Genomic DNA, 23,628 nt, shown 5'->3' with positions numbered 1-23,628 from the left:
TGTGCAAGAATTGTAGGGTTGGGACAGCAGGGTTTTTTTTATCTTTTCAAACATAGATGGGACTGCCATAGTGTTAAGGGCTTGGATGGGGAAGAGTTTGTTGAATGTGTTAAAGAATATTTTCTTCATCAATATGCAGATGTACCTATTAGAGAAGGAGCAAAACGTGACATTCTTTTGAGAAATAAGGCGGGGCAAATGACTGGCATGTTAATGGGGGAGCACTTTGGGACCAGTGATCATAATTCTGATAGTTTTAAAATAGTTATATAAAAGGATACGCCCTGGATGAATAAAGATATTGAATCTCTGGTCAAGAATAAGAAGGAAGCATATATTAGTTATCGACAACTGGGATGAAGTGAATCTCTTGAAGAGTATAAGGGGATGTATGAGGCATTCTTAACAGGTAAATCAGGAGGGCAAAAAAGAGGTAAGAGTTAGGCTTGGCAGGTAAAGTGAAGGATAATCCAGAGACTCTATAAGTACATGAAGAACAAAACAGCAACTAGAGAGAGAATAAGATTCCTTAAAGGTCAACAAGGTCATCTATATGTGGAACCATAGGAAATAGGAGAGATACTTAAATGCATATTTCACGTCAGTATCTATTGTGGAAAAAGACATGCAAGCCAGGGAATTAGGGGAAATAAATATCGAAATCTTTAAAACAGTCCATATTACAGAAGAAGAGCATAAAGGTGGATAAACCTCCAAGACCTGATCAAGGGTATCTCAAGACATTGTGGGAAGCTCAGGGAAAAACTGCGGGGTACTGAGCAGGGATATTTGTATCAACTATAGCCACAGGTGAGGTGATGGAGGACTGGAGGGTGGCTAAATGTTGTACTTCTATTTAAGAAAGACTGTAAGGAGAAGCCTGGGCACTATAGAATGGTGAGTCTAACATCAGTGATGGGTAAGTTGTTGGAGGGGATTCTGAGAGATACGATTTGCATGCATTTGGAGAGTCAAGGACTGATTAGGGACAGTCAGTGTGGCTTTGTGTAAGGAAAGTCGTGTCTCACAAACTTGATTAAGGTTTCTGAGGATGTGACCAAAAAAATAGATGAGGGCAGAGTGCTGAACATTGTCTACTGGTCTTCAGTAAACCTTTGAAAATATTCCATATCATGGACTGGTTAGTAAAAAATTGATCACGTGGGATTCAGGGAGAGCCTGCCAATTGGATACAAAATTGGCTCAATGGGAGGAGAGAGAGGGTGGTGGTGGAGGGTTGCTTTTCAGACTGGAGGCCTGTGACAAGCAGTGTTCCACCAGCATCAGTGCTGAGTCCACTGCTGTTTCTCATTTTTATAATCAATTTGGCTGAGAATTTAGGAGGCACGGTTAATAGATGACTCCAAACTTGGTGGCGTGGAGGACAGTGAAGAGGTCTATCTAAGATTAAAGTAGGGAGGTCATGTTGCAACTGTACAAGACGTTGGTCTGGCCACCTTTGGAATATTGCATGCAATTCTGGTCTCCCTGATATAGGAAGGATACTTCAAAACTTGAAAGGGTTCAGAAAAGATTTACAAGATTTACAAGAGTTGCCAGGGTTGGAGGTTTGAGCTATAGGGAGGGGTTGAATAGGCTGGGGCTCTTCACCCTGGAGCACTGGAAGCTGAGGGATGACTTTATAGAGGTAATAAAATCATGAGAGGCAAGGATAGGGTAAATAATCAAGTTCTTTTGTCTGGAGTGGGGGAGACCAGAACTAGGGGGCATAGATTTAGGGTGAGAGGAGAAAGATATAAAAGAGAACTAAGGGGCAACTTTTTCACGCAGAGAGTGGTCCATGTATGGAATGAGATGCCAGAGGAAGTGGTGGAGGCTGGTACAATTACAACATTTAAAAGTCATCTGGATGGTATATGAATAGGAAGGGTTTGTAGGGATATGGGCTGGGTGCTGGCATTGGGACTAGATTGGGATACCTGGTCAGCATGGACGGGTTGGACCGAAAGGTCTGTTTCCATGCTGTACATCTCTATGACTCTTTGGTTCTATTTCAAAAGGTTCAATGGGCTGAGGAGTGGCAGATGGGGTTTAGGTTTAATTTGTAGAAAGATGAAGTATTGCATTTTCATAAAAAAGCAATGGTAACACTTATACAATTAACGGGAGGGTCCTGGGTAGCGTTGTTGAACAGAGAGCTAGGTGTTCAGATACACAGTTCTTTGAAAGCTGCATCACAGACAGACAGGGTGGTGAAGAAGAAATTGAATTGGATTGAATTAGCTTTATTATCATGTACACAAATGAGTACAGTGAAAAATTTACCATTGCTGCATTACAGCGCCATCTCAGGCATAAAAGTACCTCAGTACAGATACTCAAGATCAAATACATTGGAAACAAAACAAATAGGAAAGTAAAGATATAACTAGCCCAGCATTATAGGTCGGGTAATAAATTAGGAATATAAAGAAGTTAAAAGTTCAGAATATCAGTCGGAATGTTGCCGTGAGAGTGGTGATTTGTCAATGTCACCTTGTCAGGATGAAGAAGTGGAAGGAGACAGAGTGTAAGCAGCTCCATAGTCACTAACTGTCCCCATTAACAGCTATTCACCCTCCCAGCCAGATTGTTATCCACTCCCTTGTCTGTCCAATTGATCTTCCCTCTCGTTGGTCTCTATCCCCACCTGTCGTTTATTCCTTACCTCCTCCCTCTGCCCGATCTTCTGCATATAAACCAACATTTTCCTAACCACTGTCAGGTCTGAGGAAGGGTCACCAGACACAAAAGGTTAACTTTGATTTCTCTTCACAGATGATGCCAGACCTGCTGAGCTTTTTCAGAAACTTTTGTTTTTGTTTCTGATTTACAGCATCTGCAATTCTTTTGATGTTTACTTTGCATCAAAATTAGGTCAGTTTAGTTAATATTGAGGGGCAAAAGCATGGAAATAGGCCAGTTGTACATCATTAGGGGGGTTCAGAACTCACCACTTAAACCCTAAAGAGAAAATGCAAAATGTATTTCCCCAACCTTTTCACCCTTGCCCACATGAATCAAAGGGGAAGAACATTTGGAGGTGGCTGAGTGATTCACACTGTTTCCTCACAGAACCCCAGGGACCCAGATTCGATTCCAGCCTTCGGCCACTGTCTGTATGAAGTCTGCATGTTCTAACCGTGTCTGTGTGGGTTTCCTCCAGGTGGCATGGCTTTCTCCCTCAGTCCAAAGATATGCAGATTAGGTGGATTAGTGATGCTAAATTGACGCATCGTGTCCAGGGATGTGTTGGTTAGGTGGATTAGCCATGGGGAATGCTACAGTTAAGGGGATGAGGTGGGGGCTGGTGGGGTGCTCTTCAGAGGGTGGATGCAGGTTTGATGGGCTAAATATCCTCTATGTGCCCTGTAGGGATTTGAAAATTCTGCCCACTAATGTGCTACTGTTATCTTTTGTAAGAATGTTCTTCAATATACACTGCACAATAATGAGACTTCTCTACTGCAAAACAGCTCTGCCATCAGAACTGAAGAATAGCCAACCTGGTTGCCTCATATATATCGCCGACAGCATAAAAGGGTACCAGATCATTGTATTCATCAAACACTCCCCACCGAAGGTGAGCCCATTCATGGACTAATACACGACCTGTAAAAATAGAAACATTCATGACAACAACTCCCATTTCACTCAAAGCTAAATGGTACATTTGGAATAGTGGATTCAATTCTTGCCTCCCTGCTTTATGAAAGGTGTTGTGAAACATAAAAGGGTTGAGCAAAGATTTCGACAATGTTGCCAGCATTGGAGAGTTTGAGCTATAGGGAGAGGCTGAGTAGGCTGGGGCTGTTTTCCCCGGAGCATCGGAGGTTGTGGGGTGACTTTATGAAGGTTTATAAAATCATTAGGGCGTGTACAAAATTAACAATCAGACAACACCAAGTTGTACTCCAACAAGTTTATTTGGAAACACTAGCTTTTGGTGCACCGATCAAGAAGCATATGATGTGGTGTTGTGTGATTTTTAACTTTGTACACCCCAGTCCAACACTGGCACCTCCAATCATGAGGGGCAGGATAGGTTAAATAGTCAGGATATTTTCCCTGGGGTGGGGGAGTCCAAAACTAGAGGGCATAGGGTTTAAGGTGAGAGAGAAAATGTAACATAAGGGGCAATTTTTTACACACAGAGGTTGGTGCATGTATGGAACGAGCTGCCAGAGGAAGTGGTGGAGGCTGGTACAATTATAGCATTGAAATTTGCAACTGGACATGTGTACGAATAGGAAGGGTTTAGAGAGATATGAGCCAAATGCTGGCAAATGGGACTAGATAAATTTAGAATATCTGCACAACTCTGTGACTCCAAGTATGATTCTACAAAGTAATGATTATCTCACTTTTTAGATTAGAATCAATCTAAACATCAGGTCATAGACAGAGAACACAGGGGGCTAACACCTTCAACATATTGTCTAGCTATCACCATTGTTAACAGCTAACCCGAGAATGCAACTTTTAAAAAAAAGGTTTTGTGATTTACACATGAAAGAAGTGAAACTATCACTGTATTCTAACAGATGAAAGGCTTAACAGACAATTAATTTTTCAATGTATAATTTCAGTTACATCACACCACAAATTTTTGCTATAAATTCTGTGTTACGATCGAGCCCTCCATTAACACCTGATGAAGGAGCGTCGCTCCGAAAGCTAGTGTGCTTCCAATTGAACCTGTTGGACTATAACCTGGTGTTGTGTGATTTTTAACTTTCTACAAAGTAAGGCTTTGATCGATTTCACCAAACTAAGAACAAATGCGAGTGTGTTTCCAATGAAAGAGGAAGGGATTATAGTCAACTGCATAGATGGAAGCAATTTCCTGTAAAGTTGTTACCTCTTTCACCATAAACTTGGATCACCATAAACTTGGATCATAAACATGAAGTTTTGGGTAAAGTGAATGTACCGGCCCTTGTCACCACATTGGCCATACTGCAGAGTGTATGGGTCATCTCCATACTGAGTATGTGGGTTAGCAATGATCACATTAGCCTAGAAAAAGATAAATAGAGGAAATAACATCAGGGAATAAGATCATCCCCAAACTACTGTTAAATATAAACTGCAAAACCATGAATACAGAGGCAGCAAAGTGAAAAAATAAATTTTACGTCAGAGAAAGCTGGACGGTCTATATTTGTTTGAAATTCTAAGGAAACAAAGTACATTTTTATTAAATACTCCTTCTAAACATTGGACATACCTATGAATCATATTAGAACAGTGTAGGTTAGATGGGCATCAGATTAATTTCACAGGTCAGCGCAATACCGAGGGCCAAAGAGCCTGTACTGAGCTGTAATGTTCTGTGTTCTATGTTCTATAAACCAATGTGCATTGGGCCAGTCAGCAACGTCAAAGGTAAAGCAAAAAGTATTTTCTAAACACGGTCTTCGATCATTTGGTTAAATAAAATAAAGGACAGATCATTAGAGATGCAATTGCCAATTTTTCACAAAGTCGTGTTAAAATATATTTAAGAGTAGATCAGCGTGGATGATGGAATTCCACATGAAATAGGAATAAAGTAATGGAACAATTCCATTATTTCAGCTTTTACCTTTTCATAAGACTGGGTGCTCGGTCTCTGATAGTGGGGCTGTGAACTCCAGGTGATGGGCAATAGGATTTTCACATCTCGGAAATAAGCTCGATGTTTGGTGGCTTTGTACAAGAAGTTTGAAGCTGACCTCACCATTTCCTACAAGAAACACAGGTGTTGTGAAAGTTTTTAATCATTGTACTCTCACGCAAAATTGGCAACAACTCCTTCAACATATAATATATTATCAATATATTTCATGGACTTTAGCATTGACTTTGGGTAGGGGAAGAATAGTCGGCATTTATAAACTTATACTGCAACGTTTCTGTACAATCTGACATGGCAAAATGCCTCATTGCACTCAACAAGGAATTTTAAAACAAAATTTGGCCACATAATGGAATGTTAAGAGAAAATCTCAGCTTATAGTCCAACAGGTGTATTTAAGATGTGGAGGTGCCAGTGTTGGACTGGAGTGGAGAAAGTTAAAAATCACCCAACACCAGGTTATAGTCCAATTCGTTTATTTGGAAGTATAAGCTTTCTTTGGTTGAATTCTCTTCACCTGCTTCAAAAGCTTGTGATTTTAAATAAACCTGTTGGAATACTGCATGCAATTCTGGTCTCCTTGCGATAGGAAAGCTGTTGCGAAAATTGAAAGGGAAAGGGTCCAGAAAAGATCTACAAGAATGTTGCCAGTATTAGAGGGTTTGAGCTATAGGGAGAGGCTGAGTAGACTGGAATTAATTTCCCTGGACCATCTGAGGCTGAGGGATAACCTTGTAGAGGTTTACAAAACCATGAGGGGAATAGATAGGGTAAATAGTCAAGGTCTTTTCCCTGGGGTGGGGGAGACCAAGACTAGAGGGCATAGGTTTAAGGTGGAGAAAGTGAGGACTGCAGATGCTGGAGATCAGAGCTGAAAATGCGTTGCTGGAAAAGCGCAGCAGGTCAGGCAGCATCCAGGGAACAGGAGAATCGACGTTTCGGGCATAAGCCCTTCTTCAGGAAGGGCTTATAGGTTTAAGGTGGGAGAGGAAAGATTTAAAAGTGATTTAAGGGGCAACTTTCCATGCAGGGAGTGGTGCGTGTATGGAATGAGCTGCCAGTGGAGGTGGTGGAGGCCAGTACAATCACAACTTTAAAAACATCTGCATAGGTATATGAATGTGAATGGTTTAGAGGGATATGAGCCAAATGCTGGTAAATGGGACTAGATTAATTTAGGATATCTGGACGGCATGGATGAGTTGGACCAAATGGTCTGTTCCATTTGGTACAACTCTATGACATGATGCCAATGGTGAGATTCATACAAATGAAGCACATTGAGCTGATTTTGATCATTCCGGTGAGGAAGAAAAGTACCATACTCTCTCTTGAACACACTACCTTTCACCACAATCCAATTGATGAATCGTTGATGGAGACCTTCCTAGTAAGCTAACACTGCCTTGTGAGGTAGTGCACTCCCTCAAACCTGCTTCACCAATATCTTCATTTAACAACTTACTGACTTGAATGTTTCCTTCATTACTTGAAGAGATCCTGTTTATTAATACATTACTATCGTTGATAAAAGCAAATTAATTAACAAGGCATCATATCTAATTGGGGCTAGTTACAGGGATAGGGTTGTCACTGGGAAATGAGAGATTCTTTCTACTTGGCTCATGGTGAGCTGCTCTCTCAATCTATGGGATGATCATGTCTGACCAAACAATGGCAACACAGCAGTGCTCTTCTGACTGATTGGGGGTTTAGATGATTACATTCCAGGAGTTAAAGTAAAAGGAAAAGTCAACTTAGCCCATAGACTGTGGGGTTACTCTCACGTTAGAGAGAGATGACTGCTGGAGAGTTTAACCTGAGGATCGCCATGCCATAGATGAGGGGAGAGATTGAGAAAGTTGGACCTTTATGGTAACCTGAGCCAATATGGGAATTCACCTTGCAGTGTTGTTCTTTGTGCACGTTTAAGAAACGTTTTGCCAAAGTGTGACTACACAGTGTGAGTTTAAAAAGCTCTCTCCCTCCCAGGAGAAGAGTGAGTAATCCAAAGGGGCTGCACTGAAGGTCCACCTGTTCTACTTGGTAAACTGTCAGGAGACTATAGTTTTCCCAAATCACACACAATTAAATGGTTTAATCGGGCAAATCCAGAGAAATCACTTTCTGTGGTGGGAGAATCCAGAACCAGAGGTCAGAACCTTCCAGAAAAATGGAGCTAAGATATTCATGTTTGATGCAAGAAACACCTCTTTACACAGAGGAACTCTCCCTCTTCAAAAAGTTATTGATGGCGAGGGTCAATTGAAACTGTTAAAATAGAGACTGATAGATTATTGTTTAGTGAGGAGATTACTGGCTACAAGGTGGGTAGATCAAACTAAACCACAGACCCAGCCAGAGAGTAACTGGGTGTGATGACAGGATTGAGACAGCTGAATGTTGGACGTTTCTGTAACACACAAGCCCATGGATAGCCACAAAAGAACGCTCATCAAATGTCAGATTGTTAAAGAATTCCCTTTCAATTGCTTAACCTACAGCATCAATGATAAATAAAACTACTAAACACGGTCAGTGATTGCAATAGGGATTCAGCTAGTGGTCCTACCTGAATGTTTGTAATGAGCATTGGATCCTCTGATATTCCAGGCTTAATAGCAATGACGACATTTTCATAACCATTATTCACCAGTTTCACATCAGAACATCTTACAACATAGACACAAACCAAGCACACGAGGGACAGGAGAAATATCTTGACAGATTTCATTTTTGAAATCCAACCAGAGCACCCTTTAGTCCCAAGTGAACACGTCTATGAAGTTACTGCAATTTATATTGATCTGCATCAAAGCACTTTAGGTCAACTGTGCACCTATTACTGATATCTGATGCTGTATAATAAGGAAATCAACTTCAGCAGTTCTTCAACAGCTTAATACACTACATATCTGTAGGTGAGTGATATCAGAGCTGTGGACGGGATCTTTTATCTTGTCAAGTTTCAAGTACATGCACAGATGCCTTACATGAGTATCATATTGTGGCTTTAATGGAGATTTGGATTAAAACAGGACAGGTCTAGTTGCTAAATATTTCTAGGTATTTAAAAGAACAAAAAAATGAGGAGAAAGTACTGATTAAATATATTATCACATTATATGGTCCAGAGGATTCAAGGACATTGGCCTGGACCTGCATTCTTGAGCTGGGCAGTGGGATTTTCCAGTATTCTCGGATTTGTACACCTAACTTGGGAGAAAATGGCAGTGAAGGTGTGATTAGATTAGATTACTTACAGTGTGGAAACAGGCCCTTCAGCCCAACAAGTCCACACCGACCCGCCAAAGCGCAACCCACCCAATACCTTACATTTACCCCTTTACCTAACACTACGGGCAATTTAGCATGGCCAATTCACCTAACCTGCACATCTTTGGAGTGTGGGAGGAAAACGGAGCACCCGGAGGAAACCCACGCAGACACGGGGAGAATGTGCAAACTCCATACAGTCAGTCGCCTGAGTCGGGAATTGAACCCGGGTCTCTGGCGCTGTGAGGCAGGAGTGCTAACCACTGTGCCACCGTGCCGCCCACAAGCCAAAGCCAGCTGGGAATGAGGCAACCACAGGGGCTTTCAGGTTGGAGGCGACTATTCCAAGGGAGTCCTAACCCACCAAATCTTTTTAATTGCCTCACACTGAGGATTGCAGATGCTGGACATTAGAGTCAAGATTGGAGCGGTGCTGGAAAAGTACAGCAGGTCAGACAGCATCCAAGGAGCAGGAAAATCGATGTTTCATCAGCTTCTTGGATGCTGCCTGACTTGCTGTGCTTTTCCAGCACGACTGTAATCTTGACTGACACTGCACCATGGCCTTTCATGCACCCCATGTCAAGATACAGCACTTTTAGCTCATTCAACCATAGTCTGTAGAAGCGATTAACATGATTGTGACAAGAAGATGTGCACAAAAATTTCTCAAAATAACTTCAGTCAGTACTTTTCACGAATCAAAGTGTCAATTATTCAGATCTGTTGAAATGTCAATTCCGGAAAATATAAGCACTCAAAACCTCTTCAACTTGCATAAATAAACATTGTGCAATTGACAGAAGAGATCAGTGGACTAGATCTATTAATCAAACAATGTTTTCCCTGGGACTCAGTTGTGTCTGCACTTGAATGGACACCTGGGTTCTCAAGCAGGAGCGTATGTATAAAGGGACTTCTGAATTCATCAGCTTATCTATAACATAGAAAAGGGAAAGGTTTGTCACATTCAATAAAGGAACTAATTTCCCCAAAGTGGTGCATGTTGTCAATATAACCAATATCCCATTGAAGAGAACAAATGATGCAGCTGTTTTATATATATAAACAAACAGTGGTTTGGCTCACTGAATGTGATGAGTCAATTGAGGATCTTGAATGAAAGAAAGTGAGGACTGCAGATACTGGGAGTCAGAGTGGAGAGTGTAGTGCTGGGAAAGCACAGCAGGTCAGGCAGAATCCGAGGAGCAGGAGAGTCAATATTTCGGGTATAAGCCCTTCATTAGGAATGAGTGACGAAGGACATATGCATGAAACATCGACTCTTCTGCTCTTTGGATGCTACCTGACCTGCTGTACTTTTCCAGGGCCACACATTTCAACTAGGGGTCTTGAATGTCAGTGCAGGTCATTGAGGACATACCCATGGACACTTCAGTAGATTGCAGATAAATGGCAATAAAACACACTGTTGCATCTCTGCTAATGTACTTTATCCTGGTTTATCACCAGGTTTTTGAGAGCAGTTTGGGATGGGCAATAAATGCTAGCCATCCAGCAATGCCCCTGTTAAATGGCCTGCTCCTCTTCCTATTTTTTATGGTTTATTAGATGGGAGAATAGAGGAAGCTATAGCTTCAGGGGAAGAGCACTGGGAGAGAAGAATTTGGGGCTCAAGAATTTAAACAGTAATGAGGATGGCAAACTGCCTCCTCCCTCTCTCTTTCCAAGAAGTCACACACAAGCGTTAGCAAGATTGAAAGGAAATTGGTGATCTATTATTGAAGAAAATCTATTCATTGCAAAACTGTTTAAGAAGGGTGGTAAGGACAAGCCAGGGAACTATAGACTAGTGAGCCTGACATCGGTGGTGGCAAGTTGTTGGAGGGAATCCTGAAGGAGAAAGTGAGGACTGCAGATGCTGGAGATCAGAGCTGAAAATGTGTTGCAGGTCAGGCAGCATCCAAGGAACAGGAGAATCGACGTTTCGGGCATAAGCCCTTCTTCAGGAATCCTGAAGGACAGGATGTACTTGTAATTGGAAAGGCAAGGACTGATTAGGGATAGTCAACATGGCTTTGTGCGTGGGAAATCATGTCGCACTAACTTGATTGAGTTTTTTGAGGAAGTAACAAAGAAGATTGATGAGGGCAGAGCAGTAGATGTGATCTATATGGACTTCAGTAAGGCATTCAACAAGGTTCCCCATGAGAGACTGATTAGCAAGGTTAGATCTCACGGAATACAGAGACAACTAGCCATTTGGGTACAGAACTGGCTCAAAGATAGAAGACAGAGGCTGGTGGTGGAGGGTTGTTTTTCAGACTGGAGACCTGTGACCAGTGGAGTGCCACAAGGATTGGTGTTGGGCCCTCCACTTTTTGTCATTTACATAAATGATTTGGATGCGAGAATAAGAGGTATAGGGAGTAAGTTTGCAGATGACACCAAAATTGGAGGTGTAGTGGACAGCGAAGAGGGTTACCTCAGATTACAACAGGACCTTGACCAGATGGGTCAATGGGCTAAGAAGTGGCAGATGGAGTTTGATTCAGATAAATGAGAGGTGCTGCATTTTGGGAAAGCAAATCTTAGTAGGACTTATACACTTAATGGTAAGGTCCTAGGGAGTGTTGCTGAACAAAGAGACCTTGGAGTGCAGGTTCATAGCTCCTTGAAAGTGGATTCGCAGGTAGATAGGATAGTGAAGAAGGTGTTTGGTATGCTTTCCTTTATTGGTCAGAGTATTGAGTACAGGAGTTGGGAGGTCATGTTGCGGCTGTACAGGACATTGGTTAGGCCACTGTTGGAATATTGCTTGCAATTCTGCTCTCCTTCCTATCGGAAAGATGTTGTAAAACTTGAAAGAGTTCAGAAAAGATTTACAAGGGTGTTGCCAGGGTTGGAGGATTTGAGCTACAGGGAGAGGCTGAACAGGCTGGGGCTGTTTTCCCTGGAGCGTTGGAGGTTGAGGAGTGACTTTATAGAGGTTTACAAAATTATGAGGGGCATGGATCGGGTAAATAGGTAAAGTCTTTTCCCTGGGGTCGGGGAGTCCAGAACTGGAGGGCATAGGTTTAGGGTGAGAGGGGAAAGATATAAAAGAGACCTACAGGGCAATGTTTTCACACAGAGGGTGGTACGTGTATGGAATGAGCTGCCAGAGGAAATGGTGGAGGCTGGTACAATTGCAACATTTAAGAGGCAGTTGGTTGGGTATATGAATAGGTAGGGTTTGGAGGGATGTGGGCCGGATGTTGACAGGTGGGACTAGATTTGGTTGGGATATCTGGTCGGCATGGACAGGTTGACCGAAGGATCTGTTTCCTTGCTGTACATCTCTATGACTCTATGACTCTATGTTTAGGGTGAGAGGGGAAAGATATAAAAGAGACCTACAGGGCAATTTTTTCACGCAGAGGGTGGTACATGTATGGAATGAGCTGCCAGAGGAAGTGGTGGAGGCTGGTACAATTGCAACATTTAAGAGGCAGTTGGATGGGTATATGAATAGGAAGGGTCTGGAGGGATATGGGCCAGATGCTGGCAGGTGGGACTAGATTGGGTTGGGATATCTGGTCGGCATGGATGAGTTGGACCGAAGGGTCTGTTTCCATGCTGTACATCTCTATGACACTATGACTCCAATTGAAGGCTAAGTCTTAACAGGAACAAAGTCAACTACAATACATTACACAGAGGAGGATGAAGAAGGTTGGGGGCAGGGAATGTGAATGACGGAAAACAATGTGCTAATTGTTGCAATCTTGGCTGCTTATGCAGCACTGAGTATTGAATTTCCTTTGGAAAAATTAGATAAAAGATGGACTAATTCTATATAATTTTAACCTGATTTTGAATTTCATCATCTGAGTTAATACCTGGAACTCTTATGGACTGAAATGGATTTCACAAAGGAGCCAACAATATTGAATTAGGCTGCTGAACCCACTGACTGGTCAGGCTTCATGAATTAGACAGTTAATATTTTAAGTTCTAATATCTAAGTTTAATGTCTGAAGTATATACTTTCCCAAGCAACATGAAATTAGCCAGAAAGCCCAATTTGGGAAGTTTGAAATCTTCTTCTTTGTACCATCAAGAGAATCATCACAAGTTGGAGATGAAACACCATCTTCAGACTGAATAAGAAAAAAAAACTGCAATGTTAAGAGGCTCTAACATACGAGCAGAGGAGGTGAATTTTTGACAGCAGAACTGAGACAGACAAATGAAGGCATGCCATTTCTCTTAAGAAGTACCAGTGACAACGTGATTGAAAAGAAACAACAAGAAAACAAGAAGTTGAAAATTAACAGTAATAATTTTACTCAAGAACAAACCACGACAAGCAGACCAAACACAGCCAGAAACCCTAACCACCTTACCATACATCAAAGAAGTTTCAGAAATGACAGCCAGACGACTAAGACCCCTCAGAATCCTAGTAGCACACAAACCCACCAACACTCTCAAACAAAAACTAACAAACTTAAAAGACCCAGTACAATCCATGGACAAAACCAACATCGTCTACAAAATTCCATGCAAGGACTGCCACAAACACTACGTAGGACCAACAGAAAGAAAGTTAACCACCAGGATACATGAACACCTGCTAGACACAAAAAGACATGACCCCCTCTCCCTCGTAGCCCTACACACGGATGAAAAAACCACCATTTCGACTGGGACAACACATCTATCCTGGGACAGGCTAAGCAAAGACATGCCAGAGAATTCCTAAAGGCCTAGCACTCCAACCACAACGCCATAAACAAACACATAGATCTAGATGCCATCTATCAATTCCTCAGAAAACGAACAGGAAATGACATCACCACAAACCCCAGGAACCCCATCCAGGACAAACATATAAATAGAAAGCAGGAGACAACAGCTTTGCTTCACTTGGAGGTCACCACTGATGATGTTACCTCGCCAGGTAATGAAACGTCTGAATATCAAACCTACAGCTCAGCGAGCAAACTTACACCCTAAACTTCAACCTGAGCTACAAACCTTCACAAACCTTGCAAAAAATAATTTTACTACTGATGGTCCCAAAAAATGAAAAGACCAAACATGGTCTCAGGCTAAGTTCTCAAAGGACTCAAAGTTCTGTAAACTGTGCATTCTTTTATCTTCTTTTTGTACTGGGTACCTTTTAACTTTAGACGTGTGTGTATAGGGGGGGGGTTATCTGTGTGTGTGTGGGGTGGGGGTATCTGCCTGTGTGTATGGGGGGTATCTGCGTGTATGTGTATGTGTGTGTGTGGGGGGGTTATCTGTGTGTGTATGTATGTGTGGATGTGTGTGGGTATGTGTGGGAGGGGTGGTGGTGTATGTGTGTGTGTGTGTGTGTGGGGGGGGGTATCTGTGTGTGTATGTGTGTGTGGGTGTGTGTGGGTATGTGTGGGAGGGGTGGTGGTGTATGTGTGTGTGTGTGTGTGTGGGGGGGTATCTGTGTGTGTATGTGTGTGTGGGTGTGTGTGGGTATGTGTGGGGGGGTGGTGGTGTATGTGTGTGTGTGTGTGTGTGTGTGTGGGAGGGGGTATCTGTGTGTGTATGTGTGTGTGGGTGTGTGTGGGTATGTGTGGGGGGTGGTGGTGTATGTGTGTGTGTGTGTGTGTGTGTGGGGGGGGGTATCTGTGTGTGTATGTGTGTGTGGGTGTGTGTGGGTATGTGTGGGGGGTGGTGGTGTATGTGTGTATGTGTGTGTGTATGTGTGTGTGTGGGAGGGGGTATCTGTGTGTGTATGTGTGTGTGGGTGTGTGTGGGTATGTGTGGGGGGTGGTGGTGTGTGTGTGTGTGTGCGTGCGCGTGCCAGTGAGCGAGAGAGACAGCCCAAGGAATTACACAAAAAGCACATGCTCAATGTTTTTTTTATCAGATGGTGCAAGTAATACAACTACAATAAATATTTGTTTACTATATTTCAATTGCACCAAGATATTGCTGTGTGTAAAGGAGGAAATTAAACCTTTGCCCCCAATCTGGAAAGTTAAAAGCAGGGAATCAATTCATGTTTCCTCACCTGTTCCAAAACTTTGGTGTTTAAGAATATTCTGATTTCCCATCGATCTACCTTATCTTCAAGGAGCTACTGAAAACCTAAGATTAGGCCTCACAATCATATTGATTTGACCCTTGACTTCCTGATATTGATGATGACAGGGTTTGAGCGATGGAAATGCTGTTGAATATCAATGGTAAGCGGTCATGGCTTGGAACTTAAATAGCAAGTAACATTTTTGCTACATTTCAGACCAAGCTTGAACCCTGTTTAGCTCCTGCTCTATCCAGATATAAACCACAGGAGTTCTAAATAATACTGATCACAGTGCAATCATTAAGGACTATTGATGGGCGGCACGGTGGCACAGTGGTTAGCACTGCTGCCTCACAGCGCCAGAGACCCGGGTTCAATTCCCGCCTCAGGCGACTGACTGTGTGGAGTTGGCACATTCTCCCCGTGTCTGCGTGGGTTTCCTCTGGGTGCTCCGGTTTCCTCCCACAGTCCAAAGATGTGCAGGGTAGGTGAATTGGCCATGCTAAATTGCCTGTAGTGTTAGGTAAGGGGTAAATGTAGGGGTATGGGTGGGTTGCGCTTCGGCGGGGTGGTGTGGACTTGTTGGGCCGAAGGGCCTGTTTCCACACTGTAAGTAATCTAATCTAATCTAATCTATTCTACTTCCAACATTGCGAAAGAGGTTAGACCACTGATTAACCAGTTGAAGAAGGTTGGGTTTAGCACACTTGACATAACCAATAATATAAAATGGGATCATTGTACATGTATTGTTTAAGATGGTAGCCTATTTGCCATGTGGAAATGACACATTAAACAGTTGAATATGTAAATTCACAGAGAAGTACAATAAAACTGTTACTATCTGGGCATGTACCTGGATCAAATGCAGCAAGAAATCAAAAATTAACGCATTATAGTTTGTGGCAATCATAGGAATCAATCATAAACTTCCTTTGATATATGCTATAGCTCTCAGAGGCTTGGACCTCCTCCAACTTTGACTCTTTTACTGTAAATACAATGGGAAAAATTCTTCAACTTCTGTCAGTGGAATATTTCGGTTAGTGGAGGGCAAGATAGTCTGAATATTACTTATAAAGGTGATTTGGAGGCCCAGACTAAATTGCAAAGTACATTGCTGTTTGAACATAACAGGCAGTGAATCATCTCTGAACCTTCTCCTGAACAATGTCCGACTCAAAGGTAAGTAATGAATGATTTCTCCACACCTTTTCCAATCGTTGATCAGGAAATATAAAATCCCATGAGTAATAATTTGTAAGGAACAATTTAAAAAAGCAATGACTTCCAGAAAAAGCTTGGAAAATGTGTTCACACTCACAATTGCAATGAAAACCAATTGGCTTCTACAGAAAGCAGCTAAAATAATTTAGGTCCCTGGAACAAGTTTAAGAAATTATTTTCCTCAGCATTGATTAGATTAGATTACTTACAGCATGGAAACAGGCCCTTTGGCCCAACAAGTCCACATCTACCCTCCGAAGAGCAACCCACCCAGACCCATTCGCCTACATTTACCCCTTCCTGCTGTGGTTCTGTTCGCCGAGCTGGAAGTTTTTGTTGCAAACGTTTCGTCCCCTCTCTAGGTGACATCCTCAGTACTTGGGAGCCTCCTGTGAAGCGCTTCTGTGGTGTTTCCTCCGGCATTTATAGTGGACTGTCCCTGCCGCTTCCGATTGTCAGTTTCAGCTGTCCGCTGTAGTGGCCGGTATATTGGGTCCAGGTTGATGTGTTTGTTGATGGAGTTTGTGGATGAGTGCCAATTGCAGCGGACAGCTGAAACTGACAACCAGAAGTGGCAGGGACAGGCCACTATAAATGCCGGAGGAAACACCACAGAAGCGCTTCACAGGAGGCACCCAAGCACTGAGGATGTCACCTAGACAGGGGACGAAACGTTTGCAACAAAAACTTCCAGCTCAGCGAACAGAACCACAGCAACGAGCACCCGAGCTACAAATCTTCTCACAAACTTTGATTTACCCCTTCACCTAACACTACAGGCAATTTAGCATGGCCAATTTACCTAACCTGCACATCTTTGGACTGGGCTGTGGGAGGAAACCAGAGCACCCAGAGGAAACTCACGCAGACACGGGGAGAATGTACAAACTCCACACAGACAGTTGCCCGGAATTGAACCCAAGTCTCTGGTGCTGTGAGGCAGTAGTGCTAACCACTGTGCCATCGTGTGAGGCAACATATTAAAGCACATTGTGAGGAACCACATTTCTTCTTTTTCTTTGAACTATAAACTGGGAAATGGAAGTTGCACGCTGCTGTGTTGCTAAAATACTGAGAGAGTTCTTACAACCCAAAGATCAACTGGAATTCTGTGGTGCACACTTCAGTTCCACAAAATTTAGTTAGTTTTGCAAGCAGTGAGCTAGATACTTTAGGAGACACAGCAGCACCAAGAGTCTCTGAATATAACATAGCCGCATTGTAGAAGAGGTAAGCTCCAGATGGAATAGCGCGTGCAGTTTTTGTTGCCACACTACCGGAAGGATGTGATTGTACTGGAGAGGCTACGGAGGAGATTCACCAGGATGTTGCCGGGGTTGAAACTTCTCAGTTGCGACGGACAACTGGATAGGCTGAGGTAAAAATGAGGACTGCAGATGCTGGAAACCCAAGTCTGAATTAGAGTGGTGCTGGAAAAGCACAGTAGGTCAGCCAGCATCCGAGGAGCAGGAAAATCAACGTTTCGGGCAAAAGCCCTTCATCAGCAATAGAGGCAGAGTGCCTGCAGAGGGGAGAGATAAATGAGTGGGGGGTGAGGGTGGGGAGAAAGTAGCATAGAGTACAATAGATGAATGGGGGTGGGGATGGAGGTGATAGGTCAGAGAGGAGGGTGAGGGAAGGTAGCAAAGAGTACAATGGGTGAATGGGGGTGGGCATGAAGGTGATAGGTCAGAGAGGAGGGTGAAGTGGATAGGTGAAAAGGAAGATAGGCAGGTAGGACAGGTCATGGGGATGTGCTGAGCTGGAAGGTTGGAACTGGAGTAAGATGGGGGGAGGGGAAATGAGGAAACTGTTGAAGTCCACATTGATGCCCTGGGGTTAAAGTGTTCCGAGGCGGAAGATGAGGCGTTCTTCCTCTAGGCATCGGGTGGTGAGGGAGCAGCGGTGGAGAAGGCCCAGGACCTCCATGTCCTCAGCAGAGTGGGAGGGGGAGTTGAAATGTTGGGCCACAGGGCGGTGTGGTTGATTGGTGTGGGTGTCCCAGAGATGTTCCCTAAAGCGCTCTGCGAAGAGGCGTCCAGTCTCCCCGGTGTAGACGAGACTGTTGAACAATTCATTAACTTCACCAATACATTCCAACCCAATCTTAAATTCACCTGGACCATCTCTGACACCTCCCTCCCCTTCCTGGACCTCTCCATCTCCATTAACAACGACCGACTTAACACTGACATTTTTTACAAACCCACCGACTCCCACAGCTACCTGGATTACACCTCTTCCCACCCTACCTCTTGCAAAAATGCCATCTCGTATTCCCAATTCCTCCGCCTCCGCCGTATCTGCTCCTAGGAGGACCAGTTCCACCACAGAACACACTAGATGGCCTCCTTCTTTAGAGACTGCAATTTCCCTTCCCACGTGGTTAAAGATGCCTTCCAATGCATCTCATCCACATCCCGCACCTCCTCCCTCGAACCCCACCCTTCCAACCATAACAAGGACAGAACCCCCCCCCCCCGCTGTTCACCTTCCACCCTACCAACCTTCGCATTAACCATATCATCCGCCGACATTTCCGCCACCTCCAAACGGACCCAACTACCAGGGATATATTTCCCTCCCCACCCCTTTCTGCTTTCCGCAAAGACCGTTCCCTCTGTGACTACCTGGTCAGGTCCACGCCCCCCCAACAACCCACCCTCCCTTCCTGGTACCTTTTCCTGCCACTGCACAAATTGCAAAACCTGCACCCACACCTCCTCCCTCACCTCCATCCAGGGCCCCAAAGGAACCTTCCACATCCATCAAAGTTTTACCTGCACATCCACCAATGTCATTTATTGTATCCGTTGCTCCCGATGCGGTCTCCTCTACATTGGGGAGACTGGGCGCCTCCTAGCAGAGCGCTTTAGGGAACATCTCTGGGACACCCGCACCAATCAACCACACCGCCCTGTGGCCCAACATTTCAACACTCCCTCCAACTCTGCTGAGGACATGGAGGTCCTGGGTCTCCTTCACCGCTGCTCCCTCACCACCCGCGCCTGGAGGAAGTACGCCTCGTCTTCCGCCTCAGAACACTTCAACCCGAGGGCATCAATGTGGACTTCAACAGTTTCCTCATTCCCCCTCCCCCCACCTTACCCCAGTTCCAACCTTCCAGCTCAGCACCACCCTCATGACCTGTCCTACCTGCCTATCTTCCTTTCCACCTATCCACTCCACCCTCCTCTCTTCATCCCCACCGCCATTTGCCCATTGTACTCTTTGCTACCTTCCCTCACCCTCGTCTCTGATCTATCACCTCCATCCCCACCCCCATTCACCTATTGTACTCTATGCTACTTTCTCCCCACCCCCACCCCCCTCTCACTTATCTCTCCACCCTGCCTCTATTGCTGATGAAGGGCTTTTTCAATTTTCCTGCTCCTCGGATGCTGGCTGACCTGCTTTGCTTTTCCAGCACCACTCTAATCCAGACTTGATAGACAGAGGAGGCAGGGTTGGAGGGGGCTGACTGATATATACAAAATTATGAAAGGTCCAGGTAGAACCTTTTCCCCAGGGCGGATGTGTCTAAGATCAGAGGGCTTAAGTTTAAGGTGAGGAGAAAGTGGCTGAGAGGCAATCAAATGTAATATGCTTTTAGCTAGACAGTGGTAGAAATATAAAATGGCCTGTTTGAGGGGCTGGTGAAGGAAGATGCTCTCACAACATTTATGAAGCATCTGGATGATCACTTAAAATGCTAGGGCACAGTAGGCTATGGATCAAATTTAGATAAATAGGATTAGTGTAGCTTGGCAGCACAGACAAGGTGGGCCGAAGGGCTTGTTTCTACGCAGTATGACAAATAATGATAATAGACCTTTGCACCGACTTAAGATGAAGGTTCATAATCCTGCAAGAAAGTGCATTGAGACACCTGTAAATAACAAATGACTAAAAGACATCCCACACACTCTCGAGAAGGAATTCCAAAACAAAAAAAGACCGAGGTCCACTTGATCAGCTACCAATCAAACATCGACCACTGCTCGGCCACAATGTCATGTCATTATTACTAAGAATCAAAGGAAAAGTGTGAGAAACAACTCATCCTACTTGTTTGGTCTGGCACTCTTGTGATGCAGTGTCCCTACCTCTGAACCAGAAGACCCAAGTTCAAGTCCCACCTGCTCCAAAGGATGTGTAACAATATCTCGGTACAGGTTGTTTAGAAAATATCTACTCGTGTAGTTTAGGGATTGATCTATAGATTTTTATTTTCCCCTTAGTATTTTGTCATCTATAATATTTCTGTTAAGCTGTCTGTCTTTGTTTGTCTGATTGATGAATGAGTGTGTGGAGGATTGGGATTTAAAAGATATACTTTCAACTGCAAAGTCATGTACTTTTGTTGTCATTTGTTAAAGAGTACGTTTGCTTGCAATAAGCAGTGATCTCCTTGTTCATGACAAAGCCTGCTGTGAATTACACTTACACAGTCATACGTCATAGAGCTGTATAGCACTGAAGAAGACCCCTTGGTCCAACTCATCCATGCCGACCAGATTTCCTAACTTATTCTAGTCCTATTTGCCAGCAGTTGCCCTATATCCCTCTAAACCCTTCCTAATCATATACCCATCCAGACACCTTTTAAGTGTTGTAATTGTACCAGCCTCCACCACTTCCTCTAGCAGCTCATTCCATACATGCACCACCCTCTGTGTGGAAAAGGTTGCCCCTTAGGTCCCTTTTAATTCATTCCCCTCTCACCTTTCAAATATGACCTCTAGTTTTGGATTCCCTTATCCTGTGGGAACGACCTTGGTTATTCACCCTATCCATGTCCTCATGATTTTATCAACCTCTATAAGATCACTCCTCAGCCTCAGACTCTCCAAGGAAAATAGCCCTGTCTGATTCGATTAGATTAGATTCACTACAATGTGGAAACAGGCCATTTGGTTCAACACGTCCACACCTACCCTCGGAAGAGTAACCCACCCAGACCCATTCCCCTACCCTATATAAACCCCTGACACTATGGGCAATTTAGCATGGCCAATTCACCCGACCTGCACATCCTTGGACTATTCAGCCTCTCCATATAGCTCAAACACTCCAACCCTGGCTACATCCTTTTGTAAATCTTTTTTGAACCCTCCCAAGTTTAACAACATCTTTCCAACAGTGGGGTGACCAGAATCGAACACCATATTCCAAAAATGGCCCGACCAATGTCCGCACAGCCGCAACATGACCTTTCAATTCCAAAACTCAATACTCTGACCAATAAAGGCAAGCATACCAACAACTGTCTTCACTATCCTATTTACTTGTGACTCCACTTTCAAGGAACTACGAACCTGAACTTTAGCAACTTTAATTGATTTGTTCGTTACATATTTCTGACAGTTTCTGTAATGGTGAGGTTTTGTTATCAGTGCATTCTGCCCAAATGAGTCATGACGACATGGCAGAAACCACTAAACTCCTCTCACATCTCTATAAACACTCAAATAAATATTCACCCAGGCTAGCCAGTCGCTCTGGGATAGGTGGACCTGGTAATATCCTTGGTGCTGTGCTCTGCCTTGCCATTCAGATTATCCTGCAAATTCCTGATGAAGGGGCAGCGTGGTGACACAGTGGTTAACACTGCTGCCTCACAGCGCCAGGGACCCGGGGTTCAATTCCCACCTCAGGCAACTGCCTGTGTGGAGTTTGCATGTTCTCCCCATGTATGCGTGGTTTTCCTCCGGGTGTTCCGGTTTCCTCCCGCAGTCCAAAGATGTGCAGGTCAGGTGAATTGGCTAAATTGCCTGTAGTGTTAGGTGCATTAGTCAGAGGTACATGTAGGGGAATGGGTCTGGGTGGGTTGCTCTTCAGAGGGTTGGTGTGGACTTGTTGAGCTGAAGGGTCTGTTTCCACACTGTAGGGAATCTAATCTAAAAAAAGGGCTTATGCCTGAAACATCGACTCTCCTGCTCCTCGGGTGCTGCTTGACCTGCTGTGCTTGCCACACTTTTCAAATCTGGATGGGTGTGTAAAGCAAATTCAAACATGAATTATAAAGCAGCATTAAAATGTGTGAAGATAGGCCTGTCACAGAACGTCTCCTGTTTACTGCAACTCTCTGCCAGGGACTCGAGTGTCCAGTCTGGGTGAAAGTTATAGAGTCATAGAGTCATAGAGCACGGAAACAGACCCTTCGGTCCAACCCATCCATGCCGATCAGATATCCCAACCCATTCTAGTCCCACCTACCAGCTCCCAGCCCATATCCCTCCAAACCCTTCCGATTCATATATCCATCCAAATGCCTCTTAAGTGTTGTAATTGTACCAGCCTCCACCACTTCCTCTGGCAGCTCATTCCATACACATACCACCCTCTGCATGAAAAAGCTGCCCTGTAGGTCTCTTTTATAACTTTCCCCTATCACCCTAAACCTATGCCCTCCAGTTCTGGCCTCCCCGACCCCAAGGAGAAGACTTTGCCAATTTATCCTATCCATGTCCCTCATAATTTTGTGAACCTTTATAAGGTCACCCCTCAACTTCCGATGCTCCAGGGAAAACAGCCCCAGCCTGTTCAGCCTCTCACTATAGATCAAATTCTCCAACCCTGGCAACATCCTTGTAAATCTTTTCTGAACTCTTTCAAGTTTCACAACATCTTTCCGATAGGAAGGAGACCAGAATTGCACGCAATATTCCAACAGTGGCCTCATCAATGTCCTGTACAGCCGCAACATGACCTCCCAACTCCTGTACTCAATTCTCTGACCAATAAAGGAAAGCATATCAAACACTTTCCTCACTATCCTATCTACCTGCGACTCCACTTTCAAGGAGCTATGAACCTGCACTCCGAGGTCTCTTTGTTCAGCAACACTCCCGAGACCTTACCATTAACTGTATAAGTCCGGCTAAGATTTGCTTTCCCAAAATGCAGCACCTCGCATTTATCTGAATTAAACTCCATCTGCCACTTCTCAGCCCATTGGCCCATCTGGTCAAAATCCTGTTGTAATCTGAGATAACTCTCTTCGCTGTCCACTACACCTCCAATTTTGATGTCATCTGCAAACTTACTAACTGTACCTCTTATGCTCACATCCAAATCATTTATGTAAATGACAAAAAGTAGAGGGCCCAGCACCAATCCTTGTGGCACTCCACTGGTCACAGGCCTTCAGTCTGAAAAACAACCCTCCACCACCACCCTCTGTCTTCTACCTTTGAGCCAGTTCTTTCTCCAAATGGCTAGTTCTCCCTGTATTCCATGAGATCTAACCTTACTAATCAGTCTCCCACGAGGAACCTTGTCGATCGCCTTATTGAAGTCCATATAGATCACATCTACTGCTTTGCCCTCATCAATCCTCTTTGCTACTTCTTCAAAAAACTCAATCAAGTTTGTGAGACATGATTTCCCACGCACAAAGCCATGTTGACTATCCCTAATCAGTCCTTGCCTTTCCAAATACATGTACATCCTGTCCCTCAGGATTCCCTCCGACAACTTGCCCACCACC

The 23,628-nt window shown here is 44.0% G+C and overlaps 1 protein-coding gene across 2 annotated transcripts in view; it reads right to left on the bottom strand.

Moving 5' to 3' along the window:
* Positions 1-8,372, bottom strand: part of LOC122554129 (calcium-activated chloride channel regulator 1-like) — a 28,556-nt gene extending 20,184 nt beyond the window's left edge. The window contains exons 1-4 of one of the 2 annotated variants that reach the window (XM_087990423.1): positions 8,193-8,372; positions 5,588-5,728; positions 4,878-5,019; positions 3,507-3,612 (exon numbers count right to left, since the gene is read on the bottom strand). In XM_087990423.1, the coding sequence (XP_087846549.1) occupies positions 3,507-3,612; positions 4,878-5,019; positions 5,588-5,728; positions 8,193-8,354 (551 nt within the window). In that variant the 5' untranslated portion in view covers positions 8,355-8,372. Of the gene's footprint in view, positions 1-3,506; positions 3,613-4,877; positions 5,020-5,587; positions 5,729-8,192 lie in introns of those variants that run through there. The other variant, XM_087990422.1, reaches the window with a different exon arrangement.
* Between the last annotated feature and the right edge of the window lie 15,256 nt (positions 8,373-23,628).

The sequence above is a fragment of the Chiloscyllium plagiosum genome, unplaced genomic scaffold (genome assembly GCF_037043375.1).
Source record: "Chiloscyllium plagiosum isolate Xiang-an unplaced genomic scaffold, Cpla_swu_hap1 HiC_scaffold_9, whole genome shotgun sequence".
In the NCBI taxonomy this organism is placed as follows: Eukaryota; Metazoa; Chordata; class Chondrichthyes; order Orectolobiformes; family Hemiscylliidae; genus Chiloscyllium; species Chiloscyllium plagiosum.
This window is presented reverse-complemented; position numbering and strand designations above follow the sequence as displayed.